We start from the raw sequence: 16,676 nt of genomic DNA on the forward strand, positions 1-16,676 counted from the left end.
CGGTGGCTCTTTTTCTGTAAGGATTTCAAAGTAATGCTTCTCATAAATCTTAACAAACTTCTAATTAATAATGAGAAAGATCAGAGAAAATGTACGATCATACTATCAATATTTGTAACTAGGTAGTAAATTCTACATAATTAAATTACTCTATATTTTACTCATGGTCAATATTTTTTATTAAGGGTTCAGATTAATTGCAATTATAATAACACCTCCTTGATTAAAATTGTTTGGGCTTTTTGAAATAAACTCATGACTGCATTCTTATCTGAGAAATAATTAATTTAAAAAGTTTGTTGAGAGTTGGCTTGATATTACTGCATTAGTACAGTCCTTCAACCAACTAGGAAGAGAGATTCCTCCCCACTCAGTAAGGGGAACACAGTATGGATGAGTCAGAGCTACATATGTTGGCCATAGGGTTGAAATGTTCTCTTATGGTCATGTATTTAAGTACTTTCAGAAGCACTAGACAACTTTGACAAATGGGGTTCACATTCTCACGTCTATCCCTGGCAGCCCAGAAATGTGCCTGTGGAGAAATAGCTTGAGTCTCCAGCGCTGTGATGTCATTCCCTTTACTTCTACCCAGGGCTGATCACATTTGCATACAAATAATAATTAAGAAAAGAACAAAGGCACGAATATTTCACGACATCAGTGTGCTGTTTTTTTTTTTTGCAACGGGACATATGTAGAGTCAGAGGATACAACATCCACCCACGCGCGTGGTTGTGTCTACTCCAGCCGGGCTCACTGCTGCTCACTCTAGCGCCTTACACGTCCCTAGACACACCGCAGATCGCTTTGGGCTGTTTGGAAAAATATCTTTTATGTTTTATTAACAGTTTGAGAGACACTGCAAAATGTAACATGACAGCTTTGTCAAACCTAGATAACATACTTTGAGCTGCAGGATTATAAACAATAGACGGTGAAAAAGCGATCAAATGTTAGTCTGACCTTTTGATCACATTTCATTTCTTGGTCTCGCCAGTTACTCTTTGGATCTTGAATGAGATTCAACGAGTTAAATTGCATACATTGGTTAGGGTGTTTGTTTGAGCCGCCTAGCACAATAGAGGGGCTTCTTAAAACAACATACAGTCCCAATTGGTTCAAGTGTCATCATGGTGGAGTGAACACCAATACGGAACGATGCAACAGGACATTCTGTGTTGCTGAAAGGCACATTCATGTTAGTTTGTTGTTTTTATCACCGTTAACATCAACACACAATTGATTCTTTCCCAGGTGATTCCAAAAGGAACAAAAGGTTGGATTGCCAGTCACTGGAGGAGTTAAGTAATCGAGGTGCTCACTGAGGTAAGACATTGCACAGATCAACAGCATTTTGTGCTAATGCGAGACCTATTACCGTGTGTGTGTGTGCAGCCCTTTGGTAAAGCTGTAGTGGTTTAAGCGACTATTTTCATTGAGATGCTTTCACTTTTCCCCCTTCCGAATGACCTTTATGGTTTGACCCGCGTGACGCATTTAGTTTGGAGCCACATCCCGGTCACATGACTTGGGGCGCTCCAACACCTGCTCCGGCACATCACGTCCACTCAACAGGAACGAGCAGGTGTTGTCTATAAAAATGCACATTTAAAACGAGGCTCAACTTCACGGCACGAGTAACAGTTGTAACGTTGTGTTTTATGGCTAGAGCTTGAAAAACAATCTAGAGACGAGATAGGAGGCGACACATGCGGGGCTCACAGTGTGAACCAAATGTGCTCGTGTGTACGCAGCGCACCGGAAGAGTCCAAGGAACACGATGCCTGCAAATAATTTAACATTTCAAGGAAATGAATGGTAAAAAAAAACAACGCACACACACACGCACACACACGCACACACAAACACACACACACACACACACACACACACAAAAGTAAAAAGATTCACAATTTCACGGACGGGGCTTGGGGGGGGAGTGGACGGGAGTGCTTTGCAGAGAGGCTGCCCCCCCGCCCCTAAAGGTCGGCCATGTCCTCGTCCATCTGCACTGTCTGTAGCTTGGCCAGCTCCTTCCCCTCCACCGCCTCCATCTCCCCGCACATGGCCCGCACCATGTCGCTCACCCCTCGCACGCCCTCCCCCTTGCCCTCCGACAGGCTCATGTAGCCGCTGTTCATGGTGGAGGCCAGCAGGTGCGCGGCGCTCGACGGGTACTCTGAGTGGGGCTGCAGGTGGTGCCCGTTGGGGTCCGTCTGGGCCATGAGGGGGGTGCTGACCGTGAGGGTGGTGTACACCTCCGGCTCGGGGCTGGACGAGCTGACGTTGTGCCGCGGCCGGGGCCCCTCCCCGTGGCCGGGGGCGTAGCTGACCTGCCCGTCGGGGTCCAGGTGGAGGCCGTGGTGGTAGGAGGCGTAGCCCCCGCCCCCGCCCCCGCCCCCGCCCTCCTGGGGCTCCTTCTTGATGGAGGCGTGGCTGCCGCCGCCGCCCATGCTGTACAGCACGGTGCTGTGGTGCAGCGGGGCCATGCTCAGCTTGTCCTGCTGCTGGAAGGAGTCCTTGGAGGAGGAGCTGACGTTGTTCAGCGGCATGTTACCTGGAGGGTGGGGGGTGGGGGGGGGGGGGGGGGGCAGGGACACCATCAGTCGTAGCACACCTAGCATAACGCCATAAAAACACGTCGCACTTGGATCAGGAGTCTCTTCCGCTGACGCTCGATGACGCACCTTCTCTGTGAGCAAGTCTAACGAGCAGCAAGACCCCTTCATGGCTGCTGTGTGTCTCACACACTTAGCGGTATTGGGGTTTGACCTTGGGGAACCCTGAACGCTTCGGGGAGGGGGGGGGGGGAGGTGGCTATGGTTAAAGCCCGCCAAGGAACAACATAAAGGTTTATTTTCCCTAAATCTCCCTGATTATTTATCGGTGTGTACTGTGTACGCTCTCTGCTTCATGTCAGAGTAAGTGCTGTAGGTCTGCTGCCCCCATGAGTGCCTCTCTTGGCCGGCTGATTGTATGAAACACATTCCCCTCCGCCAGGTCTGGAAATCAAGAGTGTAATGATGATGAGTGATGCTGACTGGAGATCCTGGATTCTATTCCTCTCCCGGGCTTAGAAGGGACCACCGTTGTGGTCGATTGTGTATGTGTTTGTGTCCGCATGGGAATTTGTGTGTGTGTGTGTGTGTGTGTGTGTGTCTGTCCATGTGTTTTATATGCAGTAACTTGGGCTCAGGCCCAAACACAAACCAGCCAAGACCAAATCAGCTCTGAGCTATCGGCTGACTGTTGTGTTTGCAACATTAAACGGAAACTCTGTACGAAGGCTGTTCTGGGCCTGGCGTTAGCTCCGACCCCGGGCTTAAAGTGTGTATAAAATATGCATAAACAAAGAGGGACTTTTGATCCATCAGTGGGAGACCGGTGGGTGGATGCCACTGAGCTGTACCCACGCGTCGGCCATGTTTCCTGGAAACCCACCTTGTGCTATGGAGGAGGAGGAGGAGGCTGAGGGGAGCTGCAGGGGAGGAAGACCCACGTCCCGGTCCAGCAGCGTGGCTCCGTCCCCGTCCGACCCGGCACCGGGCCCCCCCACCAGGCCGTAGCCCCCCATGTGGAGCCCGCCCGACGAGGAGCTGAAGGTCAGCACGGAGGCGCCCCCGTTCTGGACCCCCCCCATGCCGTGGACCCCCTCCAGCTTCACGTCCCCCCTGCTGCCGCAGCCCGCGGAGTAGGGGCTGTACTGCAGGTTCGAGTCCTCGGGGGACCCTCCCAGCCCCTTGTCCTGTCCCTGTTGCCCCATCTGCATGTCCATCCCGGGGCAGCCCAGCAGCACCCCTCCGCTGGGCCGCAGCGGGCTGAAGGCCAGCGGCTGCAGGCCCAGGTTCAGCCCGTTGAACAGGATGTTCCCCGGGCCATGGAGGTACGGCGAGCCGCCGGTGTGGAAGGTGCCGCCGTTGCCGTTGCCGCTCCCCAGGCCCCCGTTGTAGAGGCCGCCGCTGCCCGAGTGGGGGGGCATCTTGATGTCCCCGATCTGCTGGATGACCACGCCGCCGCCGTCCAGGGACCCCCCGTGGAGGGGGGCGTTGCCGTGGGTGATGGTCCCGTCGGAGGAGTTGGAGAGGGGACGGGGGGAGAGCTCCTCCTGGCCTTTGCTGGACTCGTCCTCTGTGCTGTGGTTCCCATCCGACTCACTGAAACATGGCGGACAGAGGGAGGGAGAGCCGGTCAAAACAACGCTCTGAGGAGGCTCTGAGACGCCTCTAGCACGGTAGGTTTACATTAACATTTAGGGCGACGATTTCATCCAAAGTGACTTACAATCAGTACGTTTGTCAGAAGAAAAGGACGCTGACGATGAGATATTACTCTTTCTATAAAGAATATACACAATGCAGATGTCCCATCGTCGTCCAACAGGCTGAGCTGTTAGAAGAAGATCAGGGAACCTGGATGCAGGTCTGAAGCACCTCAGGGTTGAGGGCTTGTCAACAAATTCAGGCCACAAACTAACCAGCATTTCAATGCAAACCACCTAAACATTAAAGTGAGGCGACAGGCTGCTAAAATCCAATGCTGTTTATAATGAATATAATATTATCTTTCTCGCTGTGCTACTTATCTTCAAATTGATATTTGCTCCTTTTTATTTACGTTTTTCCAGTAGAGAAGAAATTTGATGATATCAGATGATTACCTGATGTTAATTTGGTATTTAGAAATAAAACAAGTAAATTAGTCTTCAAAGCAGAAGCTCCCCTAAAACCATATTTCTTTTTTTTCCACATAACCGGAAAAGGAGTTTCCAGGGAGAGGAGAGTTATACACCATTTAAGAAGACATAGACGTATAGTAGTACTGTTTCGACCGTGAAAGCCCTCCCATCTGGACACAAATAACACGGAGCGCCTCGGCCGCCACTTGGAAGCCATTTGGCGCACTAAATTCCGGCGTGACAAATGCCAGCAGAGAACAAATGGCCCGAGAAATATGTAGGCCGTTCTTCTTTCTTTTCTTGTTTTTTTCCCCCCATTACTTGCTTGAATTACTCATTACTGATTTAACTTTTTTCCTTAGCAGAAGGTTATGCCAATGATAGGTTTAAAAAATATCCTAATTTTCCCAGAGTGATTCAAGCAGCTAGATTTCCCCACTTCTGAATGAAGAGGCACGAAGAGCAGAAGAGAAGACTCTTATTGAGTAGACCTTATATTAAGGATTGATTGTCTTTTCAGAAGAAGATCATATAAAAAAAATTTAGGCAACGAAAGAAAGAAGAAAGAGTATACCCATTTGGAATGATAATAAAATAAACGAACACTTAGCAAGCTGGGGGAGAGAAGAGTATACGGAAGAGGGAGAGCGGAGGGTGGGGGCGTGTTTGTGTGGGGATGAGAGAGAGAGAGAGAGAGAGAGAGAGAGAGAGAGAGAGAGAGAGAGAGAGAGAGAGAGAGAGAGAGAGAGAGAGAGAGAGAGAGAGAGAGAGAGAGAGAGAGAGAGAGAGAGAGAGAGAGAGAGAGAGAGAGAGAGGAGAGAGAGAGAGAGAGAGAGAGAGAGAGAGAGAGAGAGAGAGAGAGAGAGAGAGGTCACCTCCGCTGGGTGCGGGCGAGCCAGAGTACGAGAGAAGAAAACATTAAAGAGCGTGTATGTCTTTCTACTATCTTTGAAATGGATGAAAGGGAACGCTCAGGGTGAAGCTTTAAAACCCTTTTTGGAAAACAAAGTAATAATAAATGATTTATGCGCTGGAGACTCTTAGGCCCACACACAAACACACTCATAATCAATACGGTTCGTCTGGAATATGTTGGGCTCATATGTTTGATTCGGGTCTTGATTCCTAATTCAACATTACATTTAAAATATGGAAAGCTTTAGTTTAGGCTGACCTGTACAGTTCCCATGCTCTAAAGGCGAACGCACTTGAAACCTGATCTGAATGGCCACCGCTTCATATTTCAAAACATTATAAGCATGCGGCAAACGCTATACGCTTTACGCATTAGTTTAATCCTCCAAGTTAATGATTGGGGCTGTCAGGCTGCGTTAAGGTCAACTTGAGACAGCGTTCATTTGTGTGACTGCAAACTATCGCGATTCCTCCTGCCTCTATTTCAATATTCAATGTTGGTGCTGTTCAACATTAGGATTACTTTTGGTTGTGTTTACGCACAGGAAAAAACAGCGCGTATTGAACGTGTATTACCTCTTGGACTGCGCCTCGGACGGGTTCCTGTCCCGCTGCCGCCGGTTCTTGAACCAGTTGCTGACCTGAGTCAAGGAGAGTCCCGTGATCTTGGCCAAGTTCCTCTTCTCCGCGGGAGATGGGTACCGGTTGTGCTTGTACAGATCCTTCAGTGCGTTCCGGGACCTCTCCTTGAAACAATACACGGTCTCCTCCCCGTCCCAGATAGTCCGAGGCAGAGGGTACTTCCTCCGGAGACGGTACTTGTCCACGGCGCCCAGGGGTCTCCCGCGCGCCTTCTCCGCCTCGGTGTAGCGCGCCTTGTACCACAGGTCCTGCAGCGCCGAGTGGTTGGAGGGGCTGAAGCTGTGGTTCTCCAGGATGCTGTACAGCTCCTGGTAGCGGGCCTGGTGGAACGCCACCAGGGCCTGCGCCTTCAGTATGCTCTCGTTGCCGCGTAACAGGTCACTCTGCGGTAAGGACCATAGAAACCTGGCCAGCCGGTCCACATTGCCTCCCTGTTGCAACGCCTCGCACACGCACGCCACTTGCTCCGGGGAAAAGGCCAGCGAGGAGGAGGCGCTCACCAGTAGATCCCCGTGGACCGTGTCTGGGTGCGAAGTTGCGCTTCGCTCCATAGACAACTCCGCGGTGTCCAGAGCGAGCAGCTTGATGCACTCTCCTTTGTCCGACTTTACATTTTCCTTCTTGATGTCATTCGCTGTTGTGACTTCTCTGAGAGAAGAAGACATTTTTCAAGCCTTCCCGGTAAGTCACTCCTCCCTGGTTTCGCCAAGCCTTCCTCTGGCCGATCAAGTTACCTTCTCGCCATGCGAACGCGATCGAATGTCTGACAGCAGCTGTAAGAGGATCGCTCGCCCCTCTCGGTTCCAACGTGACTTTTACTCTGCGGGACTGAAGCGAGGAGACACCGGGGTCTGGCTGCAGGAGAGCCACGCCATTGGCCGCAGCGCACTCCGCGAGGGAGGAGCGAGCGTGAATCCAGAGCCCAATATTTGGTTTCCAGCCGTCAATCATGTATCTCGCCGTGTTTGAGTGGCTCACCTGTGCAAGGTGAACGCGTTTCCCACCACGGACGCTCATGGACCTGATTGGTCCACATTATGAGGGGCTGCGACTCATCATGGTTTCACTTTAGTTTTTTTTCCATGTTCAAATGATGAATGAGATAGGCTATTAGGAAATGTGGAATGCATCACATGCCCTAATACTTCAAAAATCCATTAGGTTGAGCTGCAAATACCGCCAACAGACCATACCGATTACTATTTTATTAGCTTATTTTATAGTTAAGAAAGAATCAATCAATGTCCTTAATCAAGTCCATTAAATAACTATCACAAAAATATTTTTAACTATGCCTTAAAACAAAAAAGGCACATTTCTAATTTTAGATGCAGAAGATCAAGTTGTCTTCGAAACATGTTAATAATAAAGGTTTATAATAGGGCTTCATTAGGACTTCATTAAATTCAAATGATTATCTTATAAGACAAGAGTTACAGCCTTCCGGACTCTCTCATGTTTATTATAATGGTGTAATTGAAATAATAAAACAAAAAATTATACAAAGTATATTTTTCACACATGATTCTAAGGTCAATTTAACTATACACAAATTAATAAACTAACTATCCTTTTTTTATGTGAGGTCTGGCTTATTTTTATAAATCATATGATATGACGGCATCCTTTCTGTGTTATTACAGACCTAATGCTTCTTCTACACGTTGTGCATCCTGGCAGCTCATCAATTTCAAGTAGGAACCTTCATCCTTTCGGCCGTTATTCTTCAATCTTCTTAAATGTTAACCTTATGAATTAATCATCAGCAGGCTGCTCATCGTTTCCAGCTGACTCACTGAGACCCAGTGAGCGGTTCTGCTCTCCACTCCTCAGCGGCGCTGCTGGGAGGAACTCATCTACTAGGAACCCTTCTTATGAGTCATCGTTTCTTCCGCCCTGTTTTGTGTGTAACACGGTGTGACGCCGCTCGTAACAGCATAACAAACCGCTTCTTCTTGATACATTCAACCGTACATTTTTAATCAAAGTTAAGGAGATGGACGACCAGGGGTGTCCGCGGTGTAAGACCACCAAGTACAGGAACCCGTCGCTGAAGCTAATGGTGAACGTCTGCGGCCACACGCTGTGAGTACAGCCTGTCAGATTTACATCATCTCCCCATCACCTCAAAGTTTCAGCCCATCTCCATCCATCTTTTAAAAGCGGTTCTTAGTTCAGTGCCGTGCCACATGAATGGTGGAGCAGACGTTGCTCAGAGTTGCAACATCAACCTGATACATTGAGCGTTTAAACTAATATCATTCAGCGAAGACGATCAACCAGGTTGATGGCAGCCACGTTCTGCTAACTGTGTTCATGCATTTATATACATTTGGACATTTAATCATTCTCAGCCTGTGAGATTGTGCAGTCAATGTTCATTTAAATCTTGTCATGATTGCCACTCGTTTAATCCGGACCATTTTTGGATAAACAGTTGATGTGCACAATTGCTGTTCCTGTTGTACATCTCAATACAGCCTAGCTTCCAAGTAAACTGATTTTGTAGCATAATGTATTTCCAAACGGAGGCAGTTCTGATCATTTGGAGGCAATGTGTCAACATGACAGTCTATTTGGGATTGTTGATTTCTCAATACAAGGTCAATTCAAACCCCAAATGCATGGAGAGAGCCATACGTTTTACAATGTTTAACCTCGTCTCCTAACCGCCGATTTAAAACCTGGCCAGTGAAATGAAAGGACTTCATGTTTGCATGCAGCCGAGGTGTGGACAGAATGTGTTCGACCCTGTCTGTTATTGACGCCAGGATGCGGCTCTGCTGCGTCATCAGGTCAGCGCGTAATGCTCTGCCTGGATGCATGCACAGAAAATTAAAAGGATTTTTTTGCAATGAAGCAATTTACAGTAAGGTCACCTTGTTTGTCTCCAGTTATCTACGGACGAGTGTTGACTAGACATACTTGGAAACAGCAATTTTGCCAATATTATAACTGGCATGCCAGGAATGATTTTGTATTGTTTATTTTATGTCATCTGCCTGGATTTGTGGAAGCCTATGCATCAAGCACCAAGGCATTGATTTCCTATTGGGTAGAATCTCTGAGGAACAAGAAGTAGAAATCCTACCCTGTCTGTTTACCATCATTAGCCTCTACGTGTCCGTTAGCCCACTGTGCCCGGTGTCTAACTGACCACACACACACACACACACACACACACACACACACACACACACACACACACACACACACACACACACACACACACACACACACACACACACACACATACCGTACACATATACATACATACATGCATACACACACATATATATATATATATATACACACACACACACACACACACACACACACACACACACACACAGCTTTGTACAGTGTGCTGCATTATGTAGCTGCAGCTCTACCCAGATCTAAATTTAAATCCCACCACAGTGCATTTTGTATCCCCCGTCACTGGGGATATATATGCACTCCCTGTTATTTATTACCTAAAACACAATGACGCGGCGTCCTGTGGTATTTCACTCACACACACACACACACACACACACACACACACACACACACACACACACACACACACACACACACACACACACACACACACACACACACACACACACACACACACACGCCACACCTCTGATGCTGAAGGAGGCGCTGGACATTTAGAGGTGTGTTCAAGGTACGCACCCCTTCCCAGGGTTTGTTTCCGGGTTGTCAGCTGGCTTTACCCGTTACCCTTTTGGGTGTCAATGTGGCAACGAATTGCGCACAACAAGTGTTGGGTGTTTTATTAATGTTCAATGTCCTCCAAACAGATGTCGCAGTAGTTGGGATGAATGAACAACGTGCAACGCCATGGCAACCACCGTAAACAAGATGCCCTCTGTTGTGCAACGGTAGACAGACGACAGTCAGACTTGCTGCACTAAGATAGACCCACACTTCCATGTTGGACACTCTGTTGAATAGTATGAACTCATCTGTTCAATCACTTGCATATTGATTTCACGTATAATGAATTATCTTGTTGCTAAGTTCCTTCCATTTCTCAAGTAGCTCGACATCTTGAACTTTTAGTTTTCAAATGTACTCTTTTAGGATGCCGGGACAGAAGATTTGACGTAACGATTGACATGCGTCTATTATCTGACACCTGCTTCCCTGGGAAAGAGTGTATAATCAGAATAAATATTTATATTACTTTACTAAGTACACCAAAACCCTAGAATAATTTATTAATCAACCACATGCGTCCAGCCAATAGCAAGTGCCCCTGTACCTTTGGTCTGGCAGACTTGTATTGTGTCCTAATCTAATCGTGCTCTAATAGCTTTCTTTGGACAATACAGCCTTCACCATGCTGATGGATTGAGGGATCACAGGCAGATTGGAGTGTAAGCGAGGTACCTCAGTCTGCATACACTGTTGTCTGAGGCTTCACACCGCCATGGTGTTGTTTGAGGAAACCTATTTAATAGTTAGACTAATGTTTCATTTGAAAGTTATCAAAGGATGGGTAAATCAACAGGTGACTCATGTTGACCCGAATTTTCATTCATAAAAGTCTTCCTAACTGAAGGCCTGTCACTCAACAGACTTTACACACTTTTGTTTGTTAACAAAAGTTGAACACCATAACCCTTGCCCTAACCTGTTGCTGCATGGACTTCAAGGAATCCATTGAACCCTCTACACAATGATACAGCTCACGTTAGCAGCCTGACCATGTTAATATGGTTCCTGAAGTCTTCCTTGTTTTCTATCTTGGGAGGCGGGGGGAGGATGAAGGCCCGTGCATGAGAGTGGTGTTGGTGGTGGCTGGGGGTGTTTGCTGAGCCAGGCCCTGTTTATCCTCCTCTCCTCGTGCCACCTCCCCCTTTCCCCCCTCCCTCCCCCCGACCCGCTGACAGCTGCAGATGGGAGAGATATGAGCCTGGGGGTTAGCGGGACAGGTGAGGGAGAGGGAAGGGTTGGAGAGGAGACGCGCTTGCTACGCCACTAAAGTCCCAACAGACACACACACACACACACACACACAACAGGCTTATGTGTAATCGTGTTTTCTCATGTGAATCAGCATGCAATAATATGGGCCCTTCATATAAAACAGCCAAATTGCTTTGAGTGTTCTTATTAGTATTAATCATACACCTCAATTAATGTGTTACTCCTTGTGTGTGTGTGAGACTGAATTGGGGAAACACAACTCTGTCTCTGCACAGATGAAAGATGGGGTCCATTCCAATAGTCTCCTCCCTCTAAGCCTTTAAGGGTTCACCTCTGTGCTCTAGAGTTACACAGGATTTCCCCTATGGAGGGTTCTGTTGTGTGGTCCATTTATAGGGCAGGGGGCAAGCTACGCCCCGCTCGTGGTCCTGTGTTGATGAATGGCCTCTTTGTAGGCCTGTGGAAACGAGCCGAGTCCTCCCATCCACCTCCATATGGCGAGGCCCACACATCTCCCGTAGCCTGGGGACACGGTGAACATCTGCCCCTGCTTGGGTGCACTTGTACTGGGGCTCCTTCTGCTTCCAGCTACCAACTGGACAGCACAGATGGGCTCTTTTTTTCTTTCTTTTTCTTGCGATGGAATACAGTTTCCATTATTATTTTTTATTTTTTCTTGGAAACTATGCCTGTGTAACCCTGCCAGTATGCTATTGCTCAATTCTCATTCGTGGCTGTCTTGGTTTATTTGACCCATATCTGGGAAGCTAAGCACCCAGAGACCCGCGGTTCTGCAGATCCTCCAGAAACGTCTCTGCTGTTCTGAAGCTGGCTGAAGCAGTCAGACGACACTGACCTCTCTGAAGCCTCTCGGACAAAATAATGGGTCAGGGGGTTGGGGGTTTACATAGAACCTGGTCATGATTTTTGAGGTAAATGGTCCATAAACCCATCCTACTGGTAGTGTACAGAAAAGCCCCCCTAACCACCTCCTTCAACACACACACACACACACACACACACACACACACACACACACACACACACACACACACACACACACACACACACACACACACACACACACTCACTCTCTCACAAAAAGACACACACACACTCTCACAAAAAGACACGCACACACACTCTCACAAAAAGACACTCTCTCACAAAAAGACACACTCTCACAAAAAGACACACACACACACACACTCTCACAAAAATACACACACACACACTCACATAAAGACACACACACTCAGAAAAAGACACACACAAACACAAAAAGACGCAAACACAAAAAGACACGCACACACTCAAAAAAGGCTGACAAGAACACTCACAAAAAGACACGCACACTCTCACAAAAAGACACACACAAAATGTGTAATGGTGCGGGGAACATCACCACGGTAGTAAAGGGGGCAAATAGTGATACCCAGCCTCCACATGTTTTGAGTTGTGGTTGGGAACAGGAAGCCCAGCGAAGGTAAATTCTGTGGAATCAAACTCCACTGAGACTTAATTAAACGAGCGGACTGAGCAAACGTTTATTCAGCCCCTCAGCCCCGCAGCCCCGTTACTGGGGGGGGGGGGGGGGGGGGGGAGATTTAGGAGGACCCCTGCCTCATTGTCCTCGGCGGCCACGCCGGGTGACTGATGGGTAAACCCCCTACCTGCTTACAGGTGTGATTGATGGGTTCCTCTGCATGAGCCCTCAGGTGGGTCTTCTGGTTGCCATGGCGGTGCTATCCCATAATGATGGAGCGTCTGGGTTGAACACGGGCTCGGAGCGTTCCACAGGTTCGACTGAAGTACCGGCTTAGCCTGTTCTGATCCACTGAAGACCAGATTCCATTGTTTCAGTTCACCTTATAGACGTATACAACATGTAGGTAGAACTTATAGGAGTATGCATATTTACTTACCGTGCTGGTAAAGTGAACGGACAGACATTCATCATACTATATCAATATTTATTATGTCTGCAGATGCAGCCTTCGCATGCATTGGAGCTTTATGGTATTGATCTATTCTAATGTAGTCGCTATTGGCCTGTACCGGCATCCCAGTAGGAGCTAGGAGCTGGGACCAGTGTCCCAGTAGGAGCTGGGGCTGGGACAGTGTCCCAGTAGGAGCTAGGAGCTGGGACCAGTGTCCCAGTAGGAGCTGGGGGCTGGGGGTGGTGACCAGTGAGGAGCTGCTACCCCCAGCAGGGCTTCTGACGGTCAGGTGTGCAGACCAGGGGTCACCTGCTAAAAGCCACCTCAACACTCTGCTGCCTCTGTCTCTGTTTGATGCCCGTCGGGCCCCCACCCCCACCGACCGCCCTGTCCCTGGTGTTTCAGATGTGAGAACTGCGTGGACATGCTGTTTGTGCGCGGCTCGGGGAACTGCGTGCAGTGCGACACGCCCCTCAGGAAGAGCAACTTCCGCGTGCAGCTCTTCGAAGACCCCGCCGTCGACAAGGAGGTGGAGATCCGCAAAAAGGCTGCTGAAGACGTGAGTGAGAGGGGGAGGGAGGACGGAGGGAGAGGGACGGTCGAGGGATGGGTGGGAGAGAGGAAATAAGTGAGAGGGATGTGGTGTGAGGGAGGGAGGGAGGGAGAGGGAGAGGGAGGGAGAGGCAGGCAGGCAGGCAGGCCATGCCTCTGTGTGTTTATGTGTTCACATGCCTACTCCCTCTTTTTAAGCCTCCTTTGTTTTTCTCATTACAATGTTTGTTTTGTAGACAATGAGCCTCCCCAGGGGGCTGGGGGGCGGGGCTAAGTGGGAATCTCTCTCTCTCTCTCTCTCTCTCTCTCTCTCTCTCTCTCTCTCTCTCTCTCTCTCTCTCTCTCGTGTTCTTTAATAGCCTTGTAATTGACATCTAATGTGCATCTATTAGGCGATAGAGAGACCAAGCAGTTTAGCCTAATGGAGTTTGGAATTTTCTGCATGGACTTGCTCTTAAGATTATTTTGTATCATGGTGATCATTTTTATTCTCTCTTTCTCTCCCTCTTTCTCTCTCTCTCTCTCTGTAGGTTCAATAAGAGAGACTTTGACTTCCCCAGCCTGGCAGCGTATAACGACTACCTGGAGAAGATAGAGGAAATAGGGGGTAAGGTCAAAGCATGGATGCATGGGCTGGGACTCCCATCAGACTGAGACCCAGGAACCTGAGCCTGGGCTTCAGTCCTGGGCCCACTCGGGTCAGGTACCCAGCGTGGACCCAGGCAGGACCTCTGCACATGCCCACAGTGGTACCTGAAGCATCATGTGAACCAGCACATTCCCCAGTAAGGCTGTAATGTCTCTTGTGGTCCCAGTGTACAACCAGACCAACAACGTGGAAGTGGAGAGCACCAAGCAGATCATCGAGCAGTACCAGAGGGAGAACCGCGAAGTCATCCAGAGAACAAAGTCAAGCTGGTACGCCCCCATGGTGCCCTCACATGATGAACACCAACTTCAGCCATAGGATATGAGTCAGTCCATTAGAGCCTTCTAGAAGGCCTCTTAGTGATAGATAACATCACCTCCATCACACCCTGGATGTTTTTGAGGCCTTGGTGCCAGCATTAGAGCTCTGGGTAAGGAGCTGTGAGCACAGCTGTGGAAGCCTTCACAGGCTGTTTGAGACCTGCTCCCCTGTGGCCAAGGTCGGACAACTCCTCGGCGAGCTCGATTTGAACTTGGCGGCATCTCCTGCCCTCCCCTCCCTGTCCTCCACCTCTCCTCCACCTCTCCTCCACTTCTCCTCCCCTGTCCTCCCCCTGTCCTCTCCCCTGTCCTCCCCCTCCACTCTCCTTTCCCTCTCCTCCCCTCTCCTCTTCCTATCCTCTCCCTGTCCTCTCCCTGTCCTCCCCCTCTCTCCCCCTCTCCTCTCCCTGTCCTCCCCCTCTCTCCTCTCCCTCTCCCCCCTGTCCTCCCCCTCTCCTCTCCTCTCCCTCTCCTCCCCCTGTCCTCCCCCTCTCCCTCTCCTCCCCCTCTCCCTCTCCTCTCCCTCTCCTCTCCCTCTCCTCCCCCTCTCCCTCTCCTCTCCCTGTCCTCCCCCTCTCCCTCTCCTCTCCCCTCTCCTCTCCCTGTCTCCCCCTCCCCCTCTCCTCCCCCTCTCCTCTCCCTCTCCTCCCCCTGTCCTCCCCCTCTCCCTCTCCTCTCCCTGTCCTCTCCCTCTCCTCCCCCTGTCCTCCCCCTCTCCTCCCCAGACGCGGGAGCAGGAGGAGCTGGAGGAGATGCTCCTGTTGGAGCAGCAGGGCACGGAGCAGCGCCGGCTGGACCTCCTGCAGGACGAGCAGAGGCAGCTGCAGGCCAAACGCAAGAACAAGCAGGCGCTGCTGGACGAGCTGGTGAGTGCACGGCCGCCATGGCAGGACACATAGTGGTGACGTGTGGTGACGTCGGTGGTGTTGTTTTCTTGTGACGTCATGTTGTGTATTTGTGTTGTGCGTTGGTGTATCGATGTTGTCGTGGTGTTTTCAAAGCCAAAAGTGTTTTATTTGTCCAATGTACAGTGCAACCCGGGGTCATACTGGGCAGTGAAAATATTAGGACAAGGCACAGCGACAACTGCTTGTAAAAGCAACGAGGTCACGCGTCACGATGTTGTGTGGCGATGTCGTCGCGGTGCGTCGTGGTGTTGTCACGGTGACGCGTCGTGATGCTACTCCCTGGCCTGCGGAGCGGGGAGCAGGCTGCATGGAGCACCAGCAGCGCGTGTAACAGATACAAACACAGTGCCATAGGGCTGAGGTTCATTAAGAGCTTATTAGCAGTCATTGTACCGGGCGGGGGGGGGGGGGGGACAGTCCTGGGCCTGCATTGTCCTGGTTCTGTGATCCCAAAGGCCCCCGGCCCCATTGTGTGGGGCTGCAGGCTGGGGAGGTGATTGTTCCTGGGGGGGTGGGGTGGGGGTGGGGGGCGGCTGAGGGCATCCAGATAGCGGCGGTCTAAGCTGTGGGGTTTGTTTATTTGTTTGTTTAAGGCACAGGGTCCGTTGACAGCAGGTAGATGGGATCAGCCTCACCCTCCCCCCGGGGTTATCTCCTGAGCCCGGACATCTGGGGGGCCAGAGAGCCTACTGTATCCCCCCCCCCTCTTACCGACTGGTGTACTTCCTCGGGGAATCACCTCCACTTAATGTGTCTTCAAACACCACCCCCCCCCCCCCCCACCGACCGTTGACTGTTGAAGTTAGATCTTTAGTACCTTTCTCCACGAAGCGGAACTTTTCACCCAGACGTTTTGTACAGTCGTTGGTGCGTGGCGAGCCCGTCAGACGCCCCGTGCAGGCCCAGACCGGCCTCGGCGTCACGCGCCGTTTCAGGACGCCGGGTTCCCTTTCATGGTGCTGAGCTCCGTGGCGTCGGCACCCAGCCGGTCAGAGAGCGTTCTGTCCGTATCCTGTCGGACGGGCCCGGGCCCCGCCTCCCCGGACCGCTCGACTTGGCAGCGGCCCGCCGGGGGGGGGGGGGGGGGGGGGGGGGGTGGGGTGACCGCCCTTGTGTTTTAACGGAGGTGAT

At 50.2% G+C, this 16,676-nt stretch overlaps 2 protein-coding genes across 2 annotated transcripts in view; one reads left to right on the forward strand and one right to left on the reverse strand.

Annotated features, from left to right (window-relative positions):
• Positions 1–594: 594 nt before the first annotated feature.
• On the reverse strand, positions 595–7,128 carry six4a (SIX homeobox 4a). The gene is made up of 3 exons (XM_060052426.1): positions 6,170–7,128; positions 3,445–4,157; positions 595–2,560 (listed from the first exon to the last, which is right to left on the reverse strand). Exons 1-3 carry the CDS (start codon positions 6,898–6,900, stop codon positions 1,983–1,985), a joined length of 2,022 nt encoding a protein of 673 aa, XP_059908409.1. The 5' UTR covers positions 6,901–7,128; the 3' UTR covers positions 595–1,982.
• Positions 7,129–8,056: 928 nt separating this feature from the next.
• The window catches only part of mnat1 (MNAT1 component of CDK activating kinase), an 18,193-nt gene continuing 9,573 nt past the window's right edge, over positions 8,057–16,676 (forward strand). The window contains exons 1-6 of the mRNA XM_060052490.1: positions 8,057–8,320; positions 13,522–13,675; positions 13,867–13,874; positions 14,199–14,270; positions 14,482–14,599; positions 15,363–15,523. Of these exons, the coding sequence (XP_059908473.1) occupies positions 8,232–8,320; positions 13,522–13,675; positions 13,867–13,874; positions 14,199–14,270; positions 14,482–14,599; positions 15,363–15,523 (602 nt within the window). The 5' untranslated portion in view covers positions 8,057–8,231. The remainder of the gene's footprint in view (positions 8,321–13,521; positions 13,676–13,866; positions 13,875–14,198; positions 14,271–14,481; positions 14,600–15,362; positions 15,524–16,676) is intronic.

Source organism: Gadus macrocephalus, chromosome 5 (assembly GCF_031168955.1).
Source record: "Gadus macrocephalus chromosome 5, ASM3116895v1".
Lineage (NCBI taxonomy): Eukaryota > Metazoa > Chordata > Actinopteri > Gadiformes > Gadidae > Gadus > Gadus macrocephalus.